Consider the following 21,934-nt stretch of genomic DNA (forward strand, 5'->3'; position numbering starts at 1 on the left):
GATAAAGTCCCTTTTACTCCTTTCCAAAATTTCATTTTCTATCTCTATTGAGGCATAACATGCTCTGCCAGACAATGGAACTGCAACTACAGTACCTCCACTTGCTCTTGCACCAAAGTGGCTTTTTTAATTCAAACCATCTGTTTAAAATTATATTATATTCAACATCTTAACTGAGCATTTTAGGGATAATAACAAATGACATCTGTTTTAAATTTTAAATGTGGTTCAGTAAAGAACATCCAAACCTGAGGCAAAGAGCTCAAAGAATATTTACATTTTTTTTTAACATCAGTTGAAAACCAAAATTACTTTGCCTGCCTAGAAAAGTCTCTTCTGTCAAAACTTTTCAAGGGGAAATCTGACTATGGCCTGCAAGGCACCAACAAAGCATGAAGTGTCCTAATACTTGAACATACTGCAAAATCAGTTACCCCAATGTCAGCCTACACATTTTTCTCTGAACTATCCTGTAAACACGGAAAATCATATCCACAATTCTCCCAGGCACAAAAACATATTCAAGAACAACACTGACAACAGGATACCATTGACAAAGAGAACAAAGGTAGTTCTTTAAGAAATGATGACTGCTTTGAGGCATGCCAGAGAAAACAAGAGCATCACCCTTTGGTAACACTTGCTAGACAAGTGGAAAAAAAAAATGAAGAGTAGAAATTCAGTATTATATCTGCTCAGTATGCAGACAGCTAGAAATTCAGAACTCAGAAAAAGCAAAACCCAACAATAAACCCTGAGTGGTTTTGCTGTGAATCAGCTATTTCACTGGGCAAGAAGCATTTTGGGGACCTATGTCTCTTTTCAAAAGGTATTTGTAAATCTTATTGGGTATTTCCTGACTTCTGAGTCATTCAGCAATACTCTAGCAGCAAGTCTTCTTCAAGCACCACTGTTCTACAGGTTAACATAATATTTCCATCTCAATATGAACTGTTTAATTTTTTTTTTTGCTGCCACGAATATCATGCATTACTTGACTTTCTCTTTCTTGCAAAAACTAAGGACTTTTTTTTCTGTCATTGTTTTTTCTTGCCCATTTAGAGATCTTGTAGACAGATTTTTCATATTACAAGTTTTGTGGAATACTTTTGGGGAAAGAACATCAGCCTGAGTGTCTAACAGAACCCAGCCCACTGAATTCCATGCCTGCTAGTGTCAAGGGACAAGTGGCACTTAAGAGAACACAAGTGCATGGAAGACAGATTGCCACAGCAGTCTTGTTGTCTCATTGGAGCCCTCCCTGACAAACCAAGCCTGAAGGCCCCCTGAGAGATTTTTAAAGAGATTTGCAATAAAGCACATGCAGCGATACAAGCAACACAGTTCTTCCCTTTAGCAATAAAAGGGACAAGGATCAAACTCTTTGAAGTCATACAATAAATATTAACATAGAGCACACAGGGAAAAGGATGGAAAAAGAACAACTTTCAGATGCATTGAGCTTTGCAGAACCAGGCTGCAAATGTATTCTGTATACACACAGAGAAGAAAACACCCTCTGACAAAAAACCAAACAGTGCTTAAAATATGTTCCATAGAAGCTAGTATAAGAAAGGTTTAAAAAAGCTGACAGAAGTTGTTTGTCTTTTATTAAGTCACATTTTCTTACCAATACCAACCATTACAGATAAACAAGAATTATGTCAAGCATCAACAAGCCACATCTGTTGAATCTTGCACATAAGCCTCTGAATGCCAATTTGCCATCAGCTTCAGTTCGAAGGAAAAAAAGGACTATAAAACAACCTTCAAAGCACACAGCAATACTTTCAAAGAAAAGAATAGAGAAATCAAATGATCAATTTGTAGGTTCCCACCCTTTCAAAAACACTTTTTGAAAAAAGGACTTTGGAGCTTTTGTGTTCAAAAGTGCTATTTAATTATGCTAGTCAGTTGAATATAATGTATTCCACTGAATACTGTTCAACTGGCTAGCATAATTGATATTTTATATATCTTTACCTACCCAACTTCAGTTCAGAGAAAAGTTGACACAGACAGAGGTAAGCTAAGTTTCCCGCTGAGAACAAAAACTCATTTAAAACCCGAGGTGAACATACCTAAGGAAAACAATCCAAATGGGAGACGCGTTATACAACACAACTCATCAGTGAGCAGAGCTGAGACGAGGAACCTGTGAGCGCAGAGGGGAGCGATGGCCATTGCTCTCCCGGGACAGGGACACGCAGCCCCACCCCACTCCCACCCGCGGCAGGCGGGCGCTCTCCAGGGTCCTGCACCGCTCCCGGGACCCACGAAGATCTGATCGTGCTCGCGGGTGCGACCCAGTGCTCAGCACCATGACAGACCAAGTCCCTGGGAAACCCCACCCTGAAAACACGGTGTCAGGAAGTACTGCTTTGTCATAAGGAAATAAGCACAAGGGGGAAAATATCCACAGTATCTTCAATCACTAAATGAAACAAACTATTTTAAAAAATGCAGTTCATAGAATGGTTTGGGTTGGAAGGGACCTTAAAGATCATCCAGTTCCAACCCCCCTGCCATGGGCAGGGACACCTTCCACAGGTCAGGTTGCTCAGACTGTCAAGTTGTAAAGTGCAGAAAACCACTAAAAGGATGGATTACATCACCTTCAAGAGAGCATTCAACTTCTCTAGTAATGTAAGTATACACAGTATTTGTCCAAGGATACTCTGAGGTCTAGTAAGAAATCTTTATGCAACGGAGTCACCTCCTCCTTAACTCTTCCACTAGCAGCCATAGTTGCAAGGTGTTCACACAGAAAGCATTTTCCTAAGCATGCGTAAGACACAAACCCCACTCAAATTACCAGTTACTGAAGCCCAAAATACTTCCATTCACTTTAGAACAAAATTATTTTTGTTTCTACAGCAATCGCTAAGAAAGTAATTAGCATTCATTACAATTTATATCAACTTGTAAACATTCTCTGTTGAAACCCTGTTGTATTTGTTTTTAAAACAAAGTCACTTTCATTTCTATATGACACCTTTATTTTTCAGCTGCTGACTGACTCTAATAACTAACAGAAACAGGAAATGCTTCCCGGAAACAACTAGTATTCTGCGTCTTTGCAATGTGGAGCACGGCTGATTTAAAATTAAAGCTCCCCATCACTTTTGGAAAAAAAAAAAAAAAAAAAAAGCAATAGTTTAAGAGCTCAGGGAGAAAGACAAAAACTGTTAGACAAGAGACCCAGAAACCTGGAGAGCAGGCAACATCTCTCTAGTTCTCATATTATGTCTTCCCCCCACAAATGAAGAATCATTTGTAGTTTCCTGATCTCTCTGCCAGCAAAGAGAGGGGAGCAATACAACATGGACAGGTAGAAGATTACAAAGATTATACAATTACTATTATGAGAGAGACACCAAATATAGTTTTACGTCAAGAACGCAAAGGCAAAGTCCACCTATCTTAGTATCTGCTCTCAGGGAGGACACAACCATCTAGTTTTGAGATGACAGGAAAAGTCACTTCCGTGTAGCAGTTACTCACCTGTATCCTGTATCCATACAAATTTGCTTGTAATAAAAAGCATGTTTTTCCAAAATATTTAAGACTAGCAAGGGAAATACATTTTATCAGGCTTTGCTACAAAAGTAGCTGACATGTGAGTAGCAGCTAGAAAAACAAGAGGTCTTCAATCACAAATACTGCAAGGACAACTAAGCCAGTACAGCTGCAGAGAACTGTCCTGCCCTCCTCTGCTCCTATCCTCTATTCCCATGTCAAACCTCCTCCTTGGATTGGCACAGCCATCTGCACAACAACAGTCTAGCCAAGCTGAAGTGCTAAGGCTTGGACAACAAGCCCAAGCCAGAGTTGACCTAAAGATGAATCCTGTATATTTTATAACTGAAAACCATTGTGCTAGTAGGTATCATACTAAGTTATAACAACCCACTTATGCTGATGTAAAAAGTGCTAAAGCATTGAAGTACTGAAGCCTGAACAACAGGCCCCAAGCCGAAGCTGCTAGCTTGTTATGTAATCATTAACAAAGTATGTAAACTCGCTAGTGAAAGATGCAGCTTAGACAAAATATAATCAGTAGAGAGTAGAGAATGTATCCAGCTTCCCTTGTTTATCCTTGTTCAAGGCTGAGAACCCAAGTATCTGGCCTTGTTAGAAACTCCCTTGGTTTCCCCCCCTGAGCCCTGGCCAGGCTTTGGGTGGAATCCAACAGGAGAATGAAACCAGAAATTTTCTGCTCAAAACAAAGGTGCCAGCTATTCTGGTTTGTCGATCTCTGGTGTATAAGGCTGGACCCGCTCACAGTGACTTTGGGTGCCTCACCTATGGGTGGACGCACCGCGTAGGATTTCCCACATGCCGGGACAGGCTCTCCAAACCCTCGCTGTAACTGGGGCTCCCCAGCCACTGCGGGTCTGGATGATGATAATATATGCAAGTGGTGATGTAGTTTTCTTAATCTCTATTCTCTCTCTCTTGTGTAGTAATGACCCTGTATTTTCCTGTTTGCTGCTTTAAGTGCACTATTCTGTTTTTTTCTTACTGCATGCTTTCTGTATTACACTGTTACCACTAGTAAAACACACCTACTCTTTTCACTCTGGTGTCTGAGTTTAATTGGTATCCTTAATCAGCAAAACAAGACCAGAGAATTAAATCAACCAAAAACCTCAGCAAAAAAAAAAGGAAGAGCAAAGCTAACTTTGCTGTAGTTTAGTTCCCCAGTATAATTCCTGAAACAAACCTCTGAGTTGGCACCAGGACAAGACTGCACTTCCTCCCAACAACAGTGCTAAGTCAGCATGTTCAAAGCAGGTCCTCCGACTCCTAACTTTGTCTCCGAAGTCTGCATCTCACACGCCTTGTACTCCTTTCACTAACACCATAGTTTATTGCATGACTTCCTCTACAGGTCATCTCAAACCTCTATCATATTTCCCCCTTACATTTGAACATGATTAAAGAACAGCAGGCTGTATAAGGAAAACAAGGGGGGTTTCACAAAACTGTACAAATACTAAATTGAAGATGAATCAGGTGAATCAGGCAACCCTCAAAAGCACAGAGCAGGAGCATGGAGTCAGCACAGCAACATCTCTGCAGGTTGGTCAATGCTTCTGCAGCAATGGGAATAAACAAGACCTTTTCAATGTCAGGCATTAAAAAACAGCCCAAGTCTTGACCTCCACAAAGATTCAATAAAAGGCACAAATTCAGCCAAAACACCTTTTAATCAGAATTTAGTACCTTTAGACCTCAGAGGTCAAGAATGACTTTACAATGATCATTTTCATGCTCTGCTTTAGTGCATTGTTTCCCTTCCCCATCTACACTGTCCTTTACCCTGGTGAGGGATGGCAAGACACACCATCTTTGAGTGGTCTATTACCCTCTATAGCAGCTTTCTGTGCAGACTGTATTTCCAGACAACACACTCTATCTTCCAGACTAGGGAGAATGAAGCCCAAGCAATTCATTATTCTAGTGTTTGTGGTGTCATAAAAGGCCGTATCTTTTATCCCCAAATTATGTCTCCTCACCCAACTGTACAGCATTTTCTCACAAAAACATAATACACACACCAATCTTGAACAAGTTTTTTGAAATACTCCTTAGGCTCTGAGTGTGTTTGCTCACTGTATTTTTGATGGTGGGCTTCCAAATAGCCATTGTTCACAGTAATGCTTCAAAACAACAATTTTAGAGATAGAAAAACACAGCCAAACTTTGATTCAAAGGGATTTTGGGGGTTTGTTCTATTTAATTTAGGCCCTCATCTGTCTTCATGGGACATCATCACATTTTTGGTGAGACTGAAAATATTTGGAGGAGCCCCTTCACACTGCTGTACTCATTTTACTTCAAATTCCAATTTAACAAACATTTTTAAAAATCAGTTTCTCTGGGTAAAGTTACATCTGTACTTAACATGCAAGTAACTATTAACTACTGATATAAGCTATTCTTGTTAAAAAACATGCCCTAAAAACTGGGAGACACAGTTCCAGAGAAATGGCAGAGGTCTTTAAGCACAAACTACCAAGGTAGTTTCCTTCAAGGAAGGACACTTTCTTCAGGGTTTGATACCTTCCTTGTCCAGTTTTCTTCTCAGGTCTCTCAAAACAATACCCCTTTAGTATACTGTAAGTAACTGTTCTTAAGCATATTGTTAAAAATACGTTTCTCTCCCTACAGTCCTCAGCTCTGGAATACACATTTCAGTTGTGTTAACTTTATTCCAGCCACCCATAAACTATTTTGGAGCAACTGAGTGACATCTGTAAATATTTCAGTTTCAGCAATCCAAAAAACCCTTTTTTTAAGTACTGAAACCGAAGACTACTTTTACTTTATTTCAGGCGAGGAAGAGTGAAAAGAGTTAGTCCTTACTGTAACAGCACACAGAAGCCGGCAGAAACGAGTGCCTTAAAGGAAAGGCAGAATTTAGCGTTTGAACGCTCTTTGAACGACTTCGAGTCACATGTAAACACTGACGATCGCCGCTAGAGGCTGCCACAGGACATCTGTAAGTTTTTCCCTCCATTTTAAGGGAAGAGGCACAACACCGGCATATCAACTATTATCAAGTTGATACTTAACATGCTTTAACTCTCCAAAGAATAAAGGAAAAAGTAAAAGATTTCTTTAAGGGCTCTTAATTGTACCGGAACACCAAAAGTAAAATATTTTTATTGGGGTCTGAGTCGAATTTTAAAGCACTTTCAATATACCACCATTTTACTTTATGCTACAACCAGTTCACACTCCACAATTCGTTCTGTATAACGACAACATAAAACTGTAAATTAGTAAAAAACCCTCAAAGTTTATTATACAACAGAACGCAAAATTTTTTACAAAAATTTATGCAACTTAAAGTCACAAGGAAAGCATGAGTCTTCTATAGCATAGTATTATGATATGAACAGAATAGTTTGCAATTTCAGTATTGAATATTGTTTCTAGATTTCAGTATCACTGCAAAATATTACTATTTTATTACTGCATTTCAGCCCCAATGTTGCTTTCAGTAAAGCAAATAACCCCTAGTGAGACAAAGAGAGCTCCTGTTAATGAGAACGGGGCATTATTTTCAAACAAACAGAACAGAAACCAAGGCTGACCCCGCTCTTTATCATTTCTAGTGAACTGAACTTCTTTCAGTAGCAAACACCAAATGTTGCTACACTGACTTCGAGTTTCTTACCAGGTCACGCACAAAGTAACACCTTTACATCATCATTTTAAAAGTGACCGCATCACACTTCCAAGTACACAACTTACTACCACCTGCAGTCGCGCCCTCCTTAGCTTAACGCCTATCAGGCACACCTGATGCTGGACTATGGCTCACGCCCACTGGGGCGGCGGGGCTCAGGCCGCCCGAGCACCCGCCCGGCCCGGGGACCCCACACTGTCCCGGCCAACGCAACCAGGGCACCGAGCCAGCCGACAGGAGCCTCAGAGCCCGGGCCCCGGAGCCGGGCCCCGCACCCCTCCTCCTCCTCCCCGGAACAGCGCCCTGACACCTCCGGCTGTGCGGCCGCCGCGAGACCCCAAAGGCCGAGGGGCGCACGCCTATGCCCACCCCCACAACCGGGGAACCGGCGCAAGCCCGCGAAACCGACCCGGCAGCGGCCCCCCGCGTCCCCGCGGGGAGCGGCCAGCGCGCACGCGCCAGGACTCACTCATCGCCCCTGCCGCCACCACGGCAACTTCCGCTTCCGCCGCGCCGGTCCCGCGCCCCGGTCCCGCCCCCCGCGCCCTGGCCACGCCCCGCCGCCTCCCTCAGGCCCCGCCCGCAGCTGCCGCCCGGCTCCCGCGCGCAGGGGGCGGGCCCGGGTGCGGCGGCGCTGCTCGCCGTTGGCCGGGGGAGCTCTCGCGAGAGTTCGATCCGGAAGCGGTAGTGGGGCCGGTGGGAGGTGGCGGAGGGGGCGGCGGCGGGGAGGGAGGTGCTGTTGCCGCCGGCACCCGCAGCAGCGAAGAGGGCTGGCAGCGGCCCCGGCCTCAGCCCCGGCCCCGGCAGAAGCGGCGGTGGCGGTTCCGCGCAGCCTTTGCCGAGGTAGCGCCTTGGCCGCAGTCGCACCGTGTCGTGCTGTAAGATGGCGGCGGCGGGCGGGGGCAGCAGCGTGAACCCCTTCCTCAGCGACTCTGAGGAGGACGAGCCCGAGGAGTCCAGGCCCGGCGGTGGCAGCAGCAGCAGCAACGAGCCGGGCGGTCCGGCGTACCCCCCGCTGCAGCAGCAGCAAGAGGCGGCGGTGGCAGCCGCGGGGAGCCCCGAGGAGCTGCCGGGCTTGCGTGCGGCGGCGCCGGGCGATGCCGGCGGCGGGGCGGGGGCGGGCGGCGGGGCCGGCGCCAGCCCCGGCGCGGGGGAGCCGCCGCGGGTGGCGATGGACGCGATCGCGGCCCAGCTGCTGCGGGACCAGTTCTTGCTGACGGCGCTGGAGCTGCACACGGAGCTGCTGGAGAGCGGCCGGGAGCTGCCTCGGCTCCGCGATTTCTTCTCCAACCCGGGCAACTTCGAGCGGCAGAGCGGCACGCCGCCCGCCGGCGGGGCCCTGGGCGGCCTGAGCGGCAGCGTGCTCGCGGGAGCGGGCGGCAGGGAACCCGGCTCCGGCCAGCTCAGTAAGTGACCCTGGCTCGGGGGAGCGGGGGCCGGGCCGGGGGCGGGCAGTGCCGGGGGGGCTCTGGGGAGCGGTGGCAGCCGCCGCTGGGCTGGGCGGGGATGCCTCACGGTGCGGCCCTTGCCCGTGCGTGTCGGTAGGGAAGCTGGATGACCGGGAAGGGCGTTCTGCGGCGCGTCTCGCTTTCTGTAACCTGCATGCGGGACTGGGGAATGTTGTAGGAACGGAGCAGCCGGTGGCTGAGAAGATGGGGTGCCAGGAGCGGTGATAACTCGGTCCCGCTCCCGTACCTTTTGGAGCATCAGTTTTCCCGTGAAGGTCATGTATGTGCCAAATGCAGAAGAAATGAGAGGAATGGAGATTTCAGTCTTAATTTTCAGCTGCCTTGGGGTTTTTTGTGCCTTTTTTAGCACCTACTGTCAAGAGATGTCGTATGCTGCTAGGAGAAAGAGTTGGGTGTAAGCTGTGGCTATGACATTTGAAGTAAAAAATTGTCAAAAACGGGATGTCAGAAGCCAGCATGTTGTTTCTGCTGATGCTCTGGAGTGGTGAAGTCATCCAGGGATAGGGCTGAGTTTCACAGGTCACACGCAACTAATACAGTGTTTCCTATAATTAATGCTTGCATGTTTACCAAGCGCCTGCAGTCTTTGGGGCATTTTGGAATTTGGAGTTGGGGAGTGTTAAATATACGGGGTTAGTATAACTTTTGGGAGAAAAAGCAGTGCAGATATTTGGAAAATCATCACGTAGCTGGCCTTAAAAGCTTTTGAGTTTTAATAGTAGAGCAGATGGCTTAAAATAAAATTACTTGTGTGTCTTATCAATGTTACTGTCAAGAAATGTAGAGTTCTAAAAAGGAGGTAGCTTCTGGAAGTGGCTTTGAGAGGAAGAAGCTGCCCAGCCACCTGACTTTTGAGGACTTAATGAACTCATGGGAAGGTATTGAAAGGAGTTGTGGTTAGCAGACTGTTGAAAAACGTATTTATTTGTATTTTAAGACACCTAAAGGCATTTTGTAAATAGTTCCATATTTTTGTTTTTTTCTAAAAAGTTTCTGATGTTGCTAAGACATGCAGTTAGACTTAAAATTCAGAAATAACTAATGCTATCTAGATGGCTGGGATAATAGGAGACATCTAAACTTTCAACTTGATATTGCTTTTCAGTATCTTTTTAAAATGGTATGCATTTTTAAAAAAATCCTGCTGTGTTGTTTATATTCTGATTACATTGTTCATGCATACTTAGAATTTCATAATTGGCTTTGTCCTGCTGAGAGCTTTAGTGTAGTCTTCTTCATGATAAGATTGGTGAATGTTGGAAAAATTTGTGCTTCAAGGCCTCTAAGTGATATAAATTTCTGTTTCATTAAAAGCAGCTCCTTGGGGATTCCAGTCAATTCATTGGATTGATTAAACATTTTGTTAACATATGTTAACATGATATATTGTTTCCAGTTATTGTTCATGTACACAGTAGAATTAGAACAACATCAGCCTGTGTAACTGTGTTATGCATGCAAAAAAAATGACCTCTTGCAATCTTAGACCAGTGTACACTTCTGTGAGAACATATTAATGATTATTTTGCTGACCTGCTGAATGATAGATGGCAATGGAACATCACTATTAAAAAAAGGGGGAAGGGAGAGAGGAGGGGGGACTGAAACTTATTTTGAAGCAGTTCAGTAATACTGAGGTGTGCTATAATTGTCACACTAGACCTTAGGTTAAAGGTTAAGTGTAAGTGTCTTGAAATCTGTTGCCTACAACATGTTGGAGTGTGCTTTTCAATGGATTTTTTTGTCTCAGCGGTGGTTCAAAAGGCAGTTCACATTGACATTGAAAAGTGACAGATGCAGAACAATGCAGAAAAAATGTGGTTTTATATAGCTCAAGTAGATTTTCTTAACTTATTACCATCAGACTTCCTTGCTGTCTGGAGCCTAGCATTGAGCCAGCAATTGTGACAGTGCTGTTCGGCCTGATTCTGGTCAACAGGAGCTGATAGTCTCCCAATTTCCAAATGTTAAAAAATAGATTGCAGAAGACTCTAATGGGCTGAAAATTATATGGTCTTTGCAAGAGTTCTTCTCACTTTCCTCTTAAGCATGTGGTATTACTGGATTTAGGTAGAGGACTAAGCCACAGGTCAGATCCAACAATGAGTCTGAACAGTTTCGTGAGTTAGTCAGAAAGTTCAGTTTTGTTGAGAGGTCCAGTCTGTTCTGCCCTCATTTTTGGATCATCACATGGAGGTTTGCAGAGGATGTACATGGGAGTAGTGCAGGTACCTTCTCTTGCTTTAACATGCTGAAAAGTATTTGAGAATAAACAAATAGTTTTCTATTTAGAAACTACTGGTGTAGAGAGCAGCAGAGTTTGGCATGATTGTCATCTCAAGGCCACTTGAATTTTATGCCTCAGTGAAAAAAAATTCTTAATGTGGTCAGTTTTAAAAAAGAAAGCTTTTTATTTCTGTTGATAACTAAAGTTGGAATTTTTTCTCAGCACTAGCTTTGCACCTGCTCCTCCCTGCCCCCAAGTTAGATCAAGTTCTATGGTTTTACACTGAGGTTTTTGATAATTTGAATGGATGCAGAAAAAGCGTGACTGGCAATTCTTATTGAATGTGAAGTATGTTTGGAATGCTGCCTGAGAATTTTCACAGAGCGATGGAAAGCTTTCATACAGAATGGGAGAATTTCAGTGCAAGCATTCACTGGCATTTCTCAGAATCCTTTTAGGCAAGCTAAACTATGAGTACATGATGGAATTTCCTTTGTTTTTTTCTTATCTTTCTCTTTATAGACTGCTATAAAGAGATTTTGATGAAGTGTCAGGATTTAAACAATTAGCATCATGTGGTCAGCTAGTGACTTAGAAGCAGTTTTGTCTTTGAACCATGCTTCAGAGCACTTAGTTACAAAAGCAAATGATAGTCAGATGACTAGGATTTCTTAGTTTTTTGCAAAAACACCCATTTTCCAGCAGCTGCAAACAGAGATTAATTATACTGTAATGACAAATATAAAAAAGTATATTGTGTTTATCAACTTTGCTCTTCTAGTTTGAAGCAAATCCACTTTGTAAAGGAGTCAGCAGTGTTTCTTTATAGGCACAGCACTTGTGTACAGTCATCCTTCATGTCTGCTATCTCTGCTAGATCTTCCCAAACTTCTACGACAGCTTCTTCCACTGGTTTCAATATCAGTAGCTCCACATCTGCTAGACCGTTTTGATGCCACTTTGCTAATGCTGCTCATGTGAGTGGTATGATTTGGAAATCCCTCCTTCATATGGTATTCCAGATCTTTTACAAGGCTTTGGTTAGCACCTACATATTAAATCTAAATGTGTCCCCTTCCCTATCACCTTTGCATAAGAAAGTACAGTACAAATTGAGGCAATTGAAATTTAGTAATAAAACTGTGTCTCAAATGTCTCATCCCTGTTCCTGAACCTCAGATGTTTTCCCATATATACATATGACCATAACTCAAGCTTGGGCATAGTGGGTGAAGAAATCTTTTTTTTTTAATCCGATTGACATATGATGCCCTCTGATTGCTATGCTTGGCGAATGCCTTATCCTGAAAGGATGTAGTTCACACTGTTAGAACTAACTTTAGTCTTAAAATCTGCAATTTAATTTTTGTTTATGGCTACAAAAGCTCAAGATTCTCAAAATTTGAAATAGTTCTAATGAAAATCATGAAGAAGCGGTTTGAACATTTATGTTACGCTTATGTTTTTCAGAATATTATTTGCTTCTAGTTATTTCTGAATATATAGCAGAACAGGGCTACCTCAAACCAGTTCATTGTATCTCAGCTTAAATGGCAGTTTAAATAAGATAGGAGATTGGGAGGAAGACAAATAACTTCTAATGACTATTTCTTTGGTTGGTAGGTGTTTTGTTGTTGTCAGCTCAAGTCTTTACTTTGTTATTTTATGGAAGTAAGCAAAAATATACAGTCTTGTTGGCTACCTCTCCAGATGTTGTGAGGTGGAATGATGACTTGTGGGTGAGACAGTGGTTCTGCTACCTGATTTGGGAAATGTGCTCCTCAGCAAGGACAGGAAGGAAAGGTGTGGATAAATATATAATCAAAGCTGCTGTTGTCAGCAGATGGGAGATACTGAATGTTGTCTCTTTAAAAGAGATACAGAAAACACTTGAAAGAATAAGAGGTTTATATGTGATGCTGAAGGAAATGGGAGCCAAGTTCCCTGCAGACCTGCCAGAAAACAGTAATACCTGGATGAAACCTGGGAGGTTTCATAGTGCTCTGATGCTAGCTTTATTGATAGAGAATCCACGTGAACTTTCTCCAGTTGTGACTGCTTTAAACCCCCATCCATTTTACTGACACTGGTATTTCTGTAAAATTTTCTGTGAGGTGCTCTTTGTAACATAGGAGTTTCTTGGTTTAGGACTTCTGCAAGCTACCGAGACTTGTCAAATGAGTGAAACGGGGTCTGCTGGAAGCTGTTTCTGATGGATGAGTGGATAGTTTAAGCTTTGCCTGATATCTGTGTTGGGGTGATTTGGGATGTAATGGTAGGTAGTTCAGAAGACAGGTTCATCCCATAAGGGTATAACTACACAAAGAAGTAGCAAGATAAGGTAGCATGAAAATAAGCGTGACATTGATGGGCAAAGAAGGACAAACTAGTAGCCATTAGTACAAGGCAAACAAATACCAATTTATCACAGAGTAGCAAGTGTACCATATGTCCACATTATATTTTACCTTGTGGTAACTTATTTGTGTGTTTTTGTTCTCTTAGGAGGTTTACAGGTATGCTGTGAGGAATTTAGCTGCTTTAGCCCTGAGTTTGTTCTGTAACTTTTCTTTGTTGGGGAAGGCAGAAGTGAACCCTATATATAGGCCCTGCAGCTAGTTCAGTTATACGTGAGTTTAACCATGTCTTGGTCAAAAGCTTCAGCAAAGTGAGCAGATTTTGTGCTGAAGCAGCATACATTTCCTTCTGAGAGTTTTGCTGTTAGGGAAAGGATAGATTTTTTGTGTGTGTGTGAGGGGGAAGAGAAAAAGGGAAACAGCAATAAGATTAGCTAGAGCTTTGCGTTTCAGAACTAACCATTGGAAGCTTCTTTAAGCTCCCCTGTAGATAATTTCAATTCCATGTAAGTTATATAGAGTTTCCTGTGGCTTTTCTTCCTCTGAGAATTATCTTTTTCTTGACGGAATATGTGACTTGTAAATTCTGTTTAGCTGCGAAAGCGCTTGCTAGGAATTTTATGCAAGATTCATGACCTGATATAAAAAGATTTGTCTAGTATTTGTGGGCAAGTCCTGATCAAGTAGATACTGATTATCAGCTGTGTTGGAAACTGTGTGCAGTCCATCATTTCTGTTAATTTAAAATTTGTAAATACTGGACTTTTATGTTCTATAAACTCAGAATTAATGAAAATAGGGAAAAAATCTTTTAGGAAGTTCTCATACTTTCAAATTAAATGAGATTTGTTACAAATTCTGAGTTAGTTTATATACGTGGAACTATTTAAAATATAGCATCAAAAATCTCTTTCAGTATATAAAGATAAGTCATAAAACAATATGCTGTTGTGCATTCACAGTTGTAACTCTCTGTCTTCAATGTATTGTTTGTATTTGGTTTTCTAGTGTATTGTAAAGATGCTGGTTTGAGAAACTGAATTGAATTCTCCTCTAGCATAGACTGAAACTTTGATTCAGTAAAAGGTTGTAGACCTTGTATTTTTATTTATGATACATATGCCTGAGACATGGCACAAAATATGTTGAGTTTATTGGACGAAAGTAAAAAAAAAAAAAAAAAAAAAAATTGTAAAGTTTTTTTTAAGGCAAACCAAGCTGGAAAAGCCCTTGAGAAATACTGAACTCTTTCCCCTGGTGCACCATAGGGGAGAGGCAATTTACTTCCTCCCTTCCTGCAATATAATGCTGCGTGGTGGTGATGCAACTGATTACTTTCCTGTTGAATTGAAGGAAATACTGTTACGTAAAAACTCACAGAATAAATTTTTTTATTTATGTAACAAGTACTTTTTTATCTTAGTTTGGTGTTGGAGGAGAGAGTATCAACTGTTTTGTCATTTGGTAAAACTGCTGGAATAAGAGAAATCATGGCAAAAATGATCACAGAATCACAGCATGGTTGAGGTTTGCCGGGGTCCTTTGGAGGTCTCTGGTCCAGTCCCCCTGCACTAGCAGGACCACCTACACAGCCACTACAGCCAGTTGCCCAGGACCATGTCCACACAGCTTTTAAATATTTCCAAGGAGGGAGACATCACCACCACTCTGGGAAACCTGTGCCAGTGGTCAGTCACCCTCACAGTAGAAAAAGTGTTACCTGATGTTTGGAGGGAACCTCCTGTGTTTCAGTTTGTGCCCATTGCCTCTGGTCCCATCACTGGGCACTGCTAAGAAGAGCCTGGCTCCATTCTCTTTGCACCCTCCCTTCAGGTATTTATACACATTTATGAGATGCTTCCTGAGCCTGCCCTTCTCTAGGCTTAACAGCCCCAGCTCTCTCAGTCTTGTCTCATAGGAGAGATGCTTCAGTCTCTAGTTGATAGGTGGGGTTTTTTTTTTTCTTTAAATATTCTTTTAGTTCTTTACAGAATCTATGTGGACACACATTGTTAAAACTTAACTGGAAAATTTACTACTGTCCTGAGATAAATATAGAAATCAGGGAAAAGGGAACACACTAGAATAGAAATATGAAGAAAACTGAGAAACACAATGGTTGAGAATTAAGGTGGGTATTATCTATACAACTTAAGTAGTCCCTCAGCAAAGGCAGCCACTTGAGGACTAGATTGAATAATTTTGCTTGATGGCAGATAGTATAACAGAAAGCCACATTACTGTGGAGAATGGAAAAATCCTTGTAATGCAAGTTAATTGATACACTTCGGGAAATGCAGTGCTGCAACATAGAGCATATGGAGTTAATTTGATGCTGTTAATGCTTTCTGATTTCTGCTGAACCCAGCGGTGGTCTTGAGCTGGAAGAAGTACCTCTGTGCCATGCTTCTCCCTTAGCTTTTTTGTATTGGAAAGCTCTGGTAGCTCAAGCACACCACAGCACATATGGAGGAAGCCAGGCTGGGTTTGATGCTTTCCTCATAATGCCCCTGGACCTCAGTGTTCACTGCAGCAACATTCATATGGCTTTGTGCGGGGCCAGCTTAATTATTCAGACATGACTAATTTGGATGCTGCCTGAGCCTGTCTGTGCATTAAGTCCCCCACTAACTAGTATGTTATCGTATTGCTCCCCATGAAATCAGCTCTTAACCCAATTCACTCGGTGTGAGCATGTCATTTCTGTGCTAGGGTGCAAGATCTATCTATTTTCTACCTGTAGTTTCATCTTTCTCTTAAGCTTCTGCTGTGTGCCTCTCATGGGAGTGAGGGTTATATTTTTTTACTGCAATGTATCTGCAAAGTGTCTGCTTTACGTATCTGGTGATTGGGTTTGTTTTTCTTTTTTTTTTTTTTTCCTGCTGTTCTTGGCCAACAAGCATAGGTTAGTTTTCTCCAAGTAGCTTTAGAGTTTTTACCCTCATATATTCTATGAGTTTTCATAGCTTGTTAGTAATATGAAGTAGGTAAATGCATTGATCTTCTGTTTTCAATGTGGTTTGGATTGCCCATTATGGACTAGTATTATCTGATCATCTTGAATGTCTGTTCTAGGTAGTTCGTAAGTCGATTGCTCCGATAGCTTGAAAGTTAATTTTATTCTAGTAGTTTAACTTAGTTTCCTTTTCATTTGATGATGGTTCTGAGGACTTCTTTTCGAAACATACTGACTTAGAAAATTCAGCAGGTCTCATTGTGTAAGAACGTCTGGGAGAGAGCAAAAGAGGCACTTGCAGTTGCAAAATAAGGTTGATAGGTGCTTACAGTTTAGTGCCTGATGCAATTAATTATTTAAAGACTCTTAGTTCCATCTCAGAGTTACCACAGCGATGTGGAATGTGTTGATCTGGTACAATTTACTCTGTAAGTTCAAATCTGTTAACAGTTATTACATAAGTCTGTTTCTACCATAAAGGTTTTATGCTAGATCAGGTATCTGCTGCATTGGATCAAGTTCTGCTTGGCTGGGTGATCCAGCATTGGTAAGCTTGGAACAAGTTGTAACGTAGCAGAAGTTTTAAATGCAGCAGCCATTTAAGATTTGTCAAAGTAATATTGCTCCAGAGTTGTCTTGTGAAATTTAGTAAGGCTTAAAGAAATTTGCAGTGTCATTTATGGGGTATTAAACAGTTTAATTCATTTATTCATATGTATTGCACAACATACCTATTTCAGCTGCTACATAATGAAGCCACAAACTGTGAATTGATGATCACTTGTTAAAGTGTTTTAATGATGTCTGATTCTTTGATTTAATGTCAGAAGGACTCCATTACAGCTCTTCAGGTTTTTACATTATTCCACATGTGAATGCTATTCCTCTTGCAAGTCGATTTATTCACATATGCATATGTGCAGTTCAGTACTGATGTGGGGCTTAAGCATGTGCAAGTAAATAAAAGAGGAAGTTTATTCTTTCTCCCACACAGTCTCTAACCCCAGTTCCTTGGCCTCTCCTGTTTTGTGCCTGTGTTATTGTGCAGAACAGCTGAAAATGCAAATTTTTTTCATGGACATGTTTTTCTAGACCAGTATCTCTAGAAGAAAGCAGGGCATCTGTTGAGTGGCCATAAGGGCTGGTTTACTCTAGGTCTTGAATATTTAACATAGGTAAAATACCTAGTTTCCTGATTCTTTACTGCCAACAGGAACAGATCTAAAATATGTATTTATACACTTGCATTTCCTTTTGACTGAACTTCAACAGTTCTTTTACTGTACCTGTAGCACAGAGAAAAAAGTGGCAGACCTGAGTAGTTTCTAAGGAAACTTCTCAATCAGCAGCTGTTATCTGAGTACTTGCTGCTTGCCTGTATCTCTTTGAACTTAAAAATTAAGTTGCATGTCCTAAATTTAAAGATAAGCTGTACCCTATAAAATATGTTTTACTGTTGTTCTTTTCAGATGTTTATGAAGTTTTTTTCCAGCCTTTGATTTGCAGACCCCTTAAAGTTTCAGATTTGATCTCCTTATGACATAATTTTCTTTTGGATGGAAAATTTTCCATCAGAGCTTCCTCGATTCAAGAAGGGTTGTACGTGTATGTTGGGAGGAGGGAGAGCTTGACTCATAACAATAGCACAATTAATCGGGAAAGACAATGTATATTTTCTAAAGTTACATGGAACTACATCACTGTTATCTTAAAGCTTGTCTCAGTAATAGTCCATGTCTTGTAGGTTGAAAAAACACTTAAGTAGGGGGCTTTTTTAGCTTCTCAGTTTTCATAGATCAGAAAAAGTACCTCAGAACTAGAAAATTTTGCTTGAATTCTCTCACATACAACTGGAATTACATGGTTTTCTGATGTTCACAATCCCCAACTACTTTCATTGTAGGCTAGTTCATAACATTTGGAGTCTGATATACTGCCTTATATTAAAGTGTAGCATGTCTGATGGTTGAATTATCATGTGGGGTTTTTTTAATTCATAAGAAAATTAAACCTTAGCAATTACCTATTTTAATAATTTTGTTGTACAAAAATTTTCAATTATCAGTTTAAGAATGGAGGATGACTTCTACTGCAGAGAGTTGCATCTTGGAGTCCTATTGGGTTTTTTTCTTGAAATAGCCATCAAGAGGATCATGCTAAGAAATAATTTTTGATGGCATCAGTCACTAACTTATGTAACTTTCAACATCTGTTTTTATTCAGGAGAAGCTAGAAGGCAGTAACCTCAGATGGTTTGTAAGTAGAGTTGTACCTGAGACTGGACTGAGAGGCCTTGTTAAGGTTTCTCCCTAGTGAAATCCTATCTAGTGAAAATTTAATATAGTGAAGAGAGTGTATTATTGTCAAATAAAATTATTTCTGGTGGATCAAGTTCTTTGTGTGGTACTTCTAACACCACTGTTAAAACATTTTAACTTTCTGTAAAGTAAAAAAAAAATCATCCATGCTTCTGGAAGCAAAGCTTCTGGGTTTGCTTGGATAAATATTCAGAATTCTCTTTATAAATCTTGTTGTATCCAGTAGCATGAACAATCCATAACAGTTTTTCCCAAGTCTGTGGTATCTTGCATGTTTCTATTTGGTAAGGCTACAGTGAATGACAAGTAGAACTATATGAAATTATCAGGTATAATGTCTTCAAAGAGTGGTTTTTGTTTTCTTTTTTTAATCCCAAGTGGTGTTTTTTTCTTCTCCAAATAGTGATGTGGGAGGATGGATTCCTGAAGAATCTAGATGATGGTTCTGTAATACCATGGTAGGCATAAGTTATTATCCAACCTAGTGGACTTTGGACTTTGCTATTTCCACAAAAGGTTGTATCTGCCTATGATGTGTGAGAGCTGTGTGCCTATGGCTGTTTCTTCCTACATATAACCATGTAATTTGTGTAAAGCCTGGCTTAAACAGGAAAAGATTTTGACCCAATATGTGGAATATCTTGGATATTCCATAAGCTGGTCAGATCTTGATTGGGAGGGATTCACTTAGCACTGTATCTCATTCCATATGAGTGCAAATCAACCCCAGATTTCCAGTAGCCAAGTACTTCTCTGATCAGTTTAAAATGGGGTTAGCCAACTATTTTGGTCACCAGGTTAAATTTGGCAACAGCCTCGTTTCAGGTTTACAGATATTTTTCACTATAAGTGAACACTTAAGAGATGCAGAGTGAATTTGTATTGTACAAGCGTAGGATCATTATTACTTCTTGAATTTCAAGGATAAGGATGGAATTCTTGGTCTTTGTATGCTCCTGGGAGCAGAGACTGTGGTGTAGCCAGGACAGGCAAGCGCCATGTGGCACCGCAATCTCTGCAGTATGAGTGCAAGGGGGTGGAGCTGCCATTTGAACCTCATGCTGCCTGGCTGTGGTGGAATCCTGTCTTTCCAGGTGGGTGGCAGAAACTAGGAGATGGAGCAGCACCGAAGGCAGAGGGAGCAGCTCCCTCATCACCTCCCTTCCTGCTGCTTGAAACACCTGCTACCATGGGAGCTGTGGCAGTGCAACAGTGTCTGTGAGTGGGCTTTTCCTATAGCTGGGACTTGACAGGGTATATAACCTTAGCACTGATGATTCATTGATGCCTGTAGAGCCAGGTTGGCCAGGACAACTCTCAGCTGTAGCGCTCCAGCACTGGTGGTGTCTTACCTTAACAGCAGGAACCATTTCTGTAGCCACACCACATATTTTAAAGGCATTATCCTATAGCAAGGTTGTGATAGAAGTCTTGTTGGATTATTCAAGCTAACCGTTTGAGTTGTGTTATGGAAACTGTAATTTCCCCACTTGATTGACTTCTGCAATATGCATCATCTAGTGGGATAATCAATTGAGAATATACTCTTCAGCCAAGATACTGTGCGTATACGGTTGTCCATTACTGTTTTATTTCCTTCAGCATTTATTTAGATAGCTGTACTCAGTTCTCTGTGTAGATTCAGGTTTCACCAATGTGATACATAAAGACAGTTTTAATTTTATACCTTACCTTCATATTGAACATTGTGGACATCATGACTTCTAAGCACCCAGATTGGCTTGGTTTAGTAATAACAGCATGCTTGGGGGATAATGATAACTGGGGCAGGAACTTTTGTAATGGGAAGGAGGATCAGCATTACTGGGGAAGGGGAGTAATGGTAGCGGAAACAGTCCACGAGGCTGGTGTTGCTCAGCAGGTCTTATTTGGTTTAATCAGTCTGAATCCAGATATTTGTGTCTGTTTATAATGTCAACCTGTATTAGAGAGTGTGTCAGATGTTTGCTGTTATCATGAACACTGTAATGATAAGCGGAAATCTGAATGGTGAATGTACAAGTTTCAACCCTACAGATCGCTGCAGTGCATGTAGATGTGACGCTTAAGGCAGTTTCTGGATATTAAAATTGTAAAACCCCTTGGTTTTATTTAGTTTGTGTAAGGACCATTAAAGTTGTAAAGCTGATTGATATTCACTGATTGGGAGTTGTGAACTGTGGTATTTATAGCTGCTGGTATGATTTTAAATGGCTTCTGTTGTGTACATCCTGATACAAACTTGGATTACTCCATGCTTTTCCCCAGACAACTGTTTTTTTCAAGAAGCTTCTGGCTGCTTTGGCAAGTAAGTTTGTGTTTTATGCCTGGATTTGTTTAATCAGTTGTGAGGGGAGAGCCTTTGCCTCTAAAGCGTGCCACTAGTTACATGAAAAATCGTTTGTTGCTTATGGCCTTGGACACCAGTATTTATGATGCGGTTGACTTAACCTGAAATTTTGAGCATTGTTTGTCTGATGTTACCTACTTCATAACAGAAGTAGAAAATTGATCAGTGAACATGGCAAAGACTGCAGGAGGAAACTGGGTTGGGTTTCTACTTTTGCCATAGCAATGCTATATATAAGACCATCACTTAAGTAGATTTTCATTGAGATCTCTATTTGAATGTTATCTGTCTCCTTAACCTGAGTCTTGAGTTTGGTTTCAAAAAATAATCTTGCAGCTCCCAATGAAATATATTAGAGCAGTACTTACTGAACAAGGTATTAGGTGTTCTGAAAAGTCAGCTCTGAAGACTTTCATGCTGTGCGTGCAAAATTCACATTTACTTTTGAACACTCTAAATGTGATTCCATGTATATAAAATCTGGTTTATTTTCACAATGGTCCATTTTGCAAAGACACTGTAAAAATAGAGTTTGTACTAAGCTGCTAAGTGCTATAGAACAGCCTAGAGAGAATTATTAGATCAGATTAATGTCTAGAAATAATGCAATAGGTAAGACCAAAATTTGCCAATGAACAGAGAGTTTCGAAATTAAATACTGAATAGAGACTCATTGAGGAGCAACAGTCTGTTTCATTGCCTGCATGACAAAGCATAGTCATGGGAAAGAAAAAAAAAGTTATTAAATATAAACTGTATACTATCATATACTTTATGTCACTCAAGACCAGTTAGGGTTGCCAGACACCTTAGTTTTGGTACTGTGTAACTCTTCTGGAGTAGGCAAATTTAGTATTATCTGTAGCTTTTCAGGTGAGTGTTGATGCTTTAATCGGTCTCAATCCAGGTGTTGTTCTTTCAGTCTTGTGCGGACCTGTATGTAGAGAGGGTGTCGCAAGACCTTAATGGACAACATAGGTTCAAACGTACAAAAAAGAAACTCATTAATAGATTCTTTTTGTTGTTGTTGGTTTTGACATAGTGCAGAATTGGAGG

At 41.3% G+C, this 21,934-nt stretch overlaps 2 protein-coding genes across 11 annotated transcripts in view; one reads left to right on the top strand and one right to left on the bottom strand.

The window, feature by feature from the left end:
• The window catches only part of PIGN (phosphatidylinositol glycan anchor biosynthesis class N), a 107,010-nt gene extending 99,314 nt beyond the window's left edge, over nt 1–7,696 (bottom strand). For 4 of the 5 annotated variants that reach the window (XM_074897869.1, XM_074897865.1, XM_074897868.1 and 1 more), the window contains exon 1: nt 7,671–7,696. The gene's annotated coding sequence lies outside the window, so the exon portion shown is untranslated. Of the gene's footprint in view, nt 1–7,610 lie in introns of all 5 variants that reach the window. The other variant, XM_074897866.1, reaches the window with a different exon arrangement.
• A 320-nt stretch (nt 7,697–8,016) lies between these two features.
• RELCH (RAB11 binding and LisH domain, coiled-coil and HEAT repeat containing) overlaps nt 8,017–21,934 on the top strand; it is an 82,276-nt gene continuing 68,358 nt past the window's right edge. For all 6 annotated transcript variants that reach the window (XM_074899562.1, XM_074899563.1, XM_074899565.1 and 3 more), the window contains exon 1: nt 8,017–8,607. In XM_074899562.1, coding sequence (XP_074755663.1) covers nt 8,085–8,607 — 523 coding nt within the window. In that variant the 5' untranslated portion in view covers nt 8,017–8,084. The remainder of the gene's footprint in view (nt 8,608–21,934) is intronic.

The sequence above is a fragment of the Athene noctua genome, chromosome 2 (genome assembly GCF_965140245.1).
Source record: "Athene noctua chromosome 2, bAthNoc1.hap1.1, whole genome shotgun sequence".
Lineage (NCBI taxonomy): Eukaryota > Metazoa > Chordata > Aves > Strigiformes > Strigidae > Athene > Athene noctua.